The sequence below is a fragment of the Leptonychotes weddellii genome, chromosome 10, assembly GCF_054177405.1.
Source record: "Leptonychotes weddellii isolate Sample4059 chromosome 10, ASM5417740v2, whole genome shotgun sequence".
NCBI classification, from domain to species: domain Eukaryota; kingdom Metazoa; phylum Chordata; class Mammalia; order Carnivora; family Phocidae; genus Leptonychotes; species Leptonychotes weddellii.
The window spans coordinates 11,927,808-11,935,600 of NC_138378.1; the positions used below are offsets into that span (position 1 = coordinate 11,927,808).

The 7,793-nt window shown below is 40.8% G+C and overlaps 1 protein-coding gene and 1 pseudogene across 7 annotated transcripts in view; one reads left to right on the forward strand and one right to left on the reverse strand.

Annotated features, from left to right (window-relative positions):
* NCOA3 (nuclear receptor coactivator 3) overlaps window positions 1-7,793 on the reverse strand; it is a 134,817-nt gene that overhangs the window by 18,812 nt on the left and 108,212 nt on the right. For all 7 annotated transcript variants that reach the window (XM_081832613.1, XM_081832612.1, XM_081832611.1 and 4 more), the window contains 5 exons: window positions 4,460-4,600; window positions 4,034-4,181; window positions 2,688-3,079; window positions 1,645-2,513; window positions 94-229 (listed from right to left, as the gene is read on the reverse strand). In XM_081832613.1, the coding sequence (XP_081688739.1) occupies window positions 94-229; window positions 1,645-2,513; window positions 2,688-3,079; window positions 4,034-4,181; window positions 4,460-4,600 (1,686 nt within the window). The remainder of the gene's footprint in view (window positions 1-93; window positions 230-1,644; window positions 2,514-2,687; window positions 3,080-4,033; window positions 4,182-4,459; window positions 4,601-7,793) is intronic.
* LOC145723735 (small ribosomal subunit protein eS1 pseudogene) lies at window positions 5,601-6,557 on the forward strand (annotated as a pseudogene).

Below are 7,793 nucleotides of genomic sequence, written 5' to 3' on the forward strand. Positions count from 1 at the left end.
GCAGTTCAAACCAGTGTTGTTCAAGGGGTAACTACATACAAATGTGCAGAAACTTTTAAAAGGCAGCAAGAATAAAACCTAGTTCTTTCTTACCCAGAGAATTAGTTCCTTGAAACATTTGTTGCTTGGTTCCCAGATTACTACCATTTGTGGATATGGAATTATTGTAAAAGTCAGAACTAGTCAGATCACCAAGAATAGCATCTAGATTATCCAAGTCTCCAGATCCCTGGAAAAAAAATTCTTTAATTAACCTGTGTTAATTTTTTTTTAATTAACATTACTAGATACATAGGTATAAACATATTCATCAGAAGAACACAAATAAAATGGGAATAAGTAAAATACAATAGTTACCTAAAACAGTAATGTCCAACTTAAAGTCTGGCTTCTTAAGACCCCTACCCCCAAATCTTCTTCCTTGAAACTTAGATCAGTGTACTGAAATAAATTCTCTGGGTTTGGAACTGCTTTCGAAGGGGCATTTTTTTAATCTGCACTAGAACTTTAATTCTCAAACTGTAGGATATTTTCCAGCTAATGTCAGGATCATTAGTTGACAGAGAGGTCTGCCTCTACACCTACCTTCAAAAAACAAGTGTGATTAATAATAAAGGCAACAAGCTGACGTTCAGTAAGAGATTCATAGGCATGTCTTAAAAACGGTTCTTGGTCCACAATTTGGAGAGCACTAGGTTAAACAAAATTAAACAGACATCCTAACAGTAAGACTTCCCCCAAGACTTTAATTTTCTCAGGTGAAGTCTCCCAGAAGAGTGATCCTCAAGCAGTATGGGAAACAGAATGAAATCACGTATAGTACGAATTTGTTTTTGTTTTTTGTTTTTGTTTTTTTTTAAAGATTTTATTTATTTATTTGACAGAGAGATAGAGAGAGAGAACAAGTAGGCAGAGAGGCAGGCAGAGGGAGAGGGAGAAGCAGGCTCCCCGCCGAGCAGGGAGCCCGATGCGGGGCTTGATGCCAGGACCCTGGGATCATGACCTGAGCCGAAGGCAGCTGCTTAACCAACTGAGCCACCCAGGCGCCCCTAGTACGAATTTGTTTTTAGGTACAAATCAAAATCTGTTACTTAATACAAATTTTTTTCCCCGTTTCTTTCTACTATCCCTTTAAAAGACCCAATCTGCTCATTCCAACAATAAAAACCTCCATGAAAATTTCCAAACTGGCTACCAAATGGTTCAAGTTAACGAGTCACATTTTAAAACACACACATCTGGTATTTCCATCATTATACACTTTACTGGGGCGCCTGAGTGGCTCAGTCGGTTAGGCGTCTGCCTTCGGCTCAAGTCATGATCCCAGGGTCCTGGGATCGAGCCCCGCATCGGGCTCCCTGCTCAGCGGGAAGCCTACTTCTCCCTCTCCCACTCCACCTGCTTATGTGTCTCTCTCTCTGTCAAATAAATAAATAAAATCTTTTAAAAATAAATAAATAAATAAATAAAAATACACTTTACTGATGCCCAAAAAATTATAAAGAAATGACAGCTCAAGGGTAACTTCTATCACATAAACCTAAAACAGAAGATAAGATTTTGCATATAACACATGGTCTTTCTAACACAGATATGCAATGATTAAACACAATGACTAAGCTGGAATAGAGAAAAACAAATTACCTCTTCATTTGTTTCTGTCTTAATTTTAGAGTCCTTCTCTTGACTTGAACTAGGAATGGTGGAGCTGCCACACTGACTCATTTTACTGTCCCCTCCTTCCACTTTGGGCTGCAGTTCTTTAGAGAGTGTATCACTAGGATCATCCCTGTCTAGCAGATATCTAAGAAGTGCATTATTTTCCTTCTTCTTAGGACTTAGTTGCTCCTGCTTGACATTTCCTTCCACACAAGACGCCGTACTGCTGGTGTCTTTCCCAGTGGCTTCTGCAGTAATCTTGGCTACTTCTGCAGGTGAATTCCCATTCTGCAGCAACTTGTGCAGAATCCGGTGCTTCTCCTGCAGCAGTGACCCATGCATATTCGATGTGGAGGACACTCCTCCGGAGGTGGAAGAAGAGACCCCAGACGGGCTGGTGACACTAATGGAAGAGTCTTTACAACTTGAATCCAGGGGGGAGTTGGTCAAGGAGGAATGGCCCCGGTCATCAGAAGAACAGGTAAGTAACTGCAGTAATTTTTTATGACCCTTGCTTTCTAGAGGACCCCTCTGATTCTCTGACCCTTCAACAGTGCTCTCTTTACTTTCTTTGTCACTGAGGTGATCCCTGCTATTTGACTGACACATTGAACTCTCCACTGGATTCTGGTCACAATACAAGCCCAGGGGACTCTTGGAATCCTGACTGTTCACTTTATTTGGCTGGCTCATATTCATATTGGGAGAGTTATCCAATTTGGGGCCTGGTGAAGACAGAGTGGATAAAAGAGAAGTCCCCACACCCTCACTGATAGCTTGAAGTGCACTCAGAGAGCTGCTAGAAAAGCTGTGGCTCCCAGTATTACCAGAAGATCCCATGGGAGAGTGCACACCTGGATTGGGAGAGAAATAAGGGAAAGAATTAACTACTGGATACTGTAACAAAAATGTCACTGAACTCGAGTTTTTTATAAAATGAACAAACTTTACAAGGATTACAACAGAGCAAGAAGAGAAGAATTACTGAGGAAGAAGAAATAAAGAAAAGGAAATGCCTACACCAGTACCTGCAACAGGAGAAAACTGATGTGAGGCCATCTTTGGACTCCCACGGTTACGAGGAGAAATCATGATGTTCTGCTGACTGGAGCCAAGGCCAGGGCTCCCATGTGGGGGGCTACTCATGTTGAGACCATAGTTGCTGTTCTGGTAGGAAGATGGTGACTGCATGCCTGGCCCAGGGTTCATTGAAGCTATGGGATTGGAGGCCCCATACCTAGCCCCGCTCATCTGCCCTGTGGTGCTGGGGTCAGCCAGGCCATAGGTCCTGTTGCTCAGCATCTGTAAACCGTGGTTTGGCGACATACTCATGCCGCCTACCGAACTGTTACATCCGGCTGCTGGAGGTCTAATGCCTGGTCCAACAGGATTCGTGTTTGCTCTATACCCATTCTGTTCCCTGCAAAGAAAGAGGACACACTTTCACTAAAATAGTACAGGCATGCATTAAAGCACTCACATTTTTTTTTTAAATGATGAAATAAGTGCCCAGGAGTTTAACTTCCTAGGCAATACTTAGTGTCAATTCCAATCTAAATATTGATCAGTTATGAACCCAGTAACGTATTTTTTAATATGCCACAGAATCTAAATGAGTGACCACAAGCACAGCACCGTGAAGGGCCAAGAACTATGGTAGCTGGGCTCGCAGCAGGGTTTACTACAGTTGCCACACCTCGAGGGGCTGACCTGGAGGTAACTGCAAATTACTCAAGATAATTAACGCATAAATATTCTGCTCTTCCATGTGCTGCGCATTTACCATTAGCAACAGCAATAGTATCTTTTTTTCTTAAAGTCTACTTTTAAATTTCAAATTCAATCACTAGAAGCAACGTAAACATATCAGAAATGAAAGGTAACGGCAGTAGTCAGATTTTTTACGCTCTTTTATCCACTAGCCTTCCCATTCCCCAGCTTTCCTAGGAAGTGATTATTTAATGAACAAATCCTCATTTTCACATAATAATGTAATCTTAAAAATATATGCTCGCTTTGGCAGCACATTAAAGTAAGTAAAATAAGGGGCGCCTGGGTGGCTCAGTCCTTAAGTGTCTGCTTTCGGCTCAGGTCATGATGTCAAGGTCCTGGGATCAAGCCCCGCATCAGGCTCCCTGCTCAGTGGAATGCCTGCTTCTCCCTCTCCCACTCCCCCTGCTTGTGTTCCCTCTCGTGCTGTGTCTCTCTGTCAAATAATAAATAACATCTTTAAGAAATAAGTAAGTAAAATAAGTGTAACAATCCAGGAATCTAAACTCACTTCAGCAAATCCAACGTCTTTCTAAATTAATACTAAAGCACCTTGAGAACACTGCTGCATTTAATGTGAAGAGACCCAGTAATCTACCATTACCTCTGAAGAAAGTGGGTTGAGACAAAGCCATGCCGATCATTTGTGACAGGATTTCGGAAGAGTTTGCTTTTGGTTTGTGCTGTCACTATGGTTCCATCAGCCAATGAGAATCGATACACCGGGGTTTCTGCATGGCCATGGATATAAGCTGTTGGGGAAAACACGCCATCACTAGTGACTACAATTGACAAAATAGATGATATAAGAGAGGAGAGAAAGGAAATGTACTTCAAGTGCCACATTTTCAAACTCCAGTGAAAAGAATGGACCTGCACCAAAATTATAAGCAGGCTAAAAGAAGACTGCTCAAGAATCACTTTCCTACCCCCCACACAAAAGCAGCCATGTATGGCCATGTATATACTTAATGCTTTATGGTACACAAACACAGTAACAAGACCAAGAATCAAACTCAAAATTCTTTACCTTCTTGATAGTGACGTTTCTGGGACCATGACTGACCATCATTAAGACTAAAAAATCTCTGGATACACCTTCGGATTATATCTTCAAAGCCAGGTCTCATGGAGGATCTCAGTGAATTTGTATCTATATTGACAACTTTTCCTATTAAACAGAAAATAAAGATTTAAATCCAACCCACAGTATTTACTGGTTGCACATGAATGGCATAGTGCTGAAGAATAAAATAAAGACACTAAATCTTTGCTCCACTTTCTCTGCTATATCCAGAACTTTTCTTTTTAAGGACATAGTCCTACAAGACACTTACATTAAATGTTCTACTGTACAAAACATAAGAGTATCACAAAACTCCTTTCACTTTCTGAATGTACAGAATATGACGTGTCCAGATAACCTTAGGTTCATTTTCACTTAAAGGAAAAAACAACACCTACCACTAAAATTGTTCATCTGAAGACATTTGATGACATCTGAAGACTAAGAAAATACCTGCCTACACAGCTAGCAGGAACAATTCTTTCCATCTGAGAGGTGATGGCATTTTTGGACACTTAAAATCTAAATCAGGACAGTTAACCAAATACTCATTTCTACAATTCTGGAAGTTTCTGACTTTTGCTTAACATCAAATACACTAGAGACAACTAGTGTATTTGACTATACAATTTATACAACTCAAAAATGCTATGAAGGGGTGCCTGGGTGGCTCAGTCATTGGGCGTCTGCCTTCAGCTCAGGTCATGATCCCAGGGTCCTGGGATCAAGCCCCACATCGGGCTCCCTGCTCAGCAGGAAGCCTCCTTCTCCTTCTCCCACTCTCCCTGCTTGTGTTCCCTGTCTCTCTCTCTCTCTGTCAAATAAATAAATGAAATCTTTTTTTTTTTTTAAGATTTTATTTATTTATTTGAGAGAGAGAGAATGAGAGACAGAGAGCATGAGAGGGAGGAGGGTCAGAGGGAGAAGCAGACTCCCCGCCGAGCAGGGAGCCCGATACGGGACTTGATCCCGGGACTCCAGGATCATGACCTGAGCCGAAGGCAGTCGCTTAACCAACTGAGCCACCCAGGCGCCCCAAATAAATGAAATCTTAAAAAAAAAAATGCTATGAAATAAAAGGTTTCATGAAGATGGTCCTTAAAAAATGGACGGCTATGCCTTTCCACACTTTCTGAGCAGTACCAGAGCAAGACGGCAAGAATAAACACCTTACAAAAAATGTCAAAAACTAGCCAAGAAGAGGGGCGCCTGGGTGGCTGAGTCGGTTAAGCGTCCAACTTGGTTTTGGCTCAGGTCATGATCTCAGGATCATGAGATCAAGCCTAGTTCTAGGCTCTACGCTGGGTGTGGAGCCTGCTTAAGATTCTCTCTCAAAAAAAAATAAATAAATAAGTAAGTAAGTAAGTAAGTAATGGTAATAGTAATAAATTTAAAAATATTTTTTTAAAAAGGAGCCAAGAAGAAAGTAGTTGACCCACTGTCAAAGAAAGAGTGGTATGAGGAGAAAGTACCAGCTATGCTCCATATAAGGAATAATCCAAAAACATTATTCCTAAGAACTTTGTCAAAGGGACCAAAATTGCCTCTGATGGCCTGAAGAGTTGTGCTTTTGAAGTGAGCCTTGCTGATTTGCAGAATGTTGAAGTCACATTTTAAAAATTCAAAATAATTACTGAGGATGCCCTGGGCAAAAACTGTGTGATCAACATTCAGGACATGCATATCCACAACAAAATATGCTCCCTCGTCACAAAATGTCAGACTATGATTGAAAGCTCATGTTGCTGTCAAGACTATCAATGCTTGTTTTTGTCTATTCTGCACAGGCCTTACTAAAAAAATGCAATACCCAGATCCAGATGACCTTTTATGCTCAGCACCAACAGGGTCCCCCAAATCAGGAAGGTGATAGAAATCCTGACCCAAGAGGTACAGACAAATGACTTACAAGAAGTAGTCAATAATTTGATTCCAAACAGATTGGAAAGCTTTTCTATATCTCTCCTAATCTATTTATCCTCTCCATGATGTGTTTGTCAAAAAAGTTAAAATGTTGAAGAAAAGCAGGTTTGGACTGGGAAAACTCAGCTTCACATGGTAAAACAGAGTTCTAAAAATGCTACTGGGGATGACAAAGGCACTAATGGCAAATGAGCTGACAAACAGAGGCCCCAGTCTAAGAATCTGTTTCAAATTCAGACCTTTAACGACATATTTTTTTAAAAAACCTTAATGGGGGGGGGAGGTTAGATGACGACCCTACAAAGAAGGGACAAATGTATTCCAGGAAAGAGTAAATGTTTATGCGCTGTGCCCAGAATAAGGATGTTCTGTCCTCAAGCACCTCCCCTGAGCTTAGCTCCAAGAGCCAGATGACAAACACAAAACAGATGCTCAGAAAAAGTTTACATCAGGGACAGAGAATAAAACCTCTCCAAAATGGGGCGCCTGGGTGGCTCAGTCGTCAAGCGTCTGCCTTCGGCTCAGGTCATGATCCCAGAGTCCTGGGATCGAGCCCCACATCGGGCTCCCTGCTCGGTGGGAAGCCTGCTTCTCCCTCTCCCACTACCCCTGCTTGTGTTCCCTCTCTCGCTGTATCTCTCTCTGTCAAATAAATAAATAAAATCTTAAAAAAAAAAAAAAAAAAAACCTCTCCAAAAAAAGTACTGCACTCAGTGCAACAAACTTCCTATGAAAGAAAGGTAGCAACTGGAAAATATGTGACCCAGATGAAACTATTTGATTTTTCCTGCTTGGTAATTTCTAACTTTTATAATGTGTATGTATTGCTTTTATAATAAAAGAAAACATTAATGAGATAATTTTAAAGGTTCTAGTCACTAAACTACTTGAATAAAGATGTTCTAAAGATGTTCATTTAGTATTTTCTTTTTTTGTTCTATTTAGCATTTTCTATTACAAAATGTGAAGTATTGTTCTTTAATCTGCCAAATCATAATAGATACAGAGAAAGAACCACTTTAGAAGGTAAAAATTCCTGTCACCAGGTTTGACAATCTCAAGGTAAGTAAATAAATATTATTTCATATTGGAAAAATTTTTTCTTTATCAGTGTAAAAAGACTAAATTAAGAATACAAAAAACTTTTTTGCTATTGTTTCATCTGTGAAAATTAATCTCGGGCACCTGGGTGGCTCAGTTGGTTAAGCGACTGCCTTCGGCTCAGGTCGTGATCCTGGAGTCCCGGGATCGAGTCCCGCATCGGGCTCCCTGCTCGGCGGGGAGTCTGCTTCTCCCTCTGACCCTCCTCCCTCTCGTGCTCTCTGTCTCTCATTCTCTCTCTCTCAAATAAATAAAATCTTAAAAAAAAAAAAAA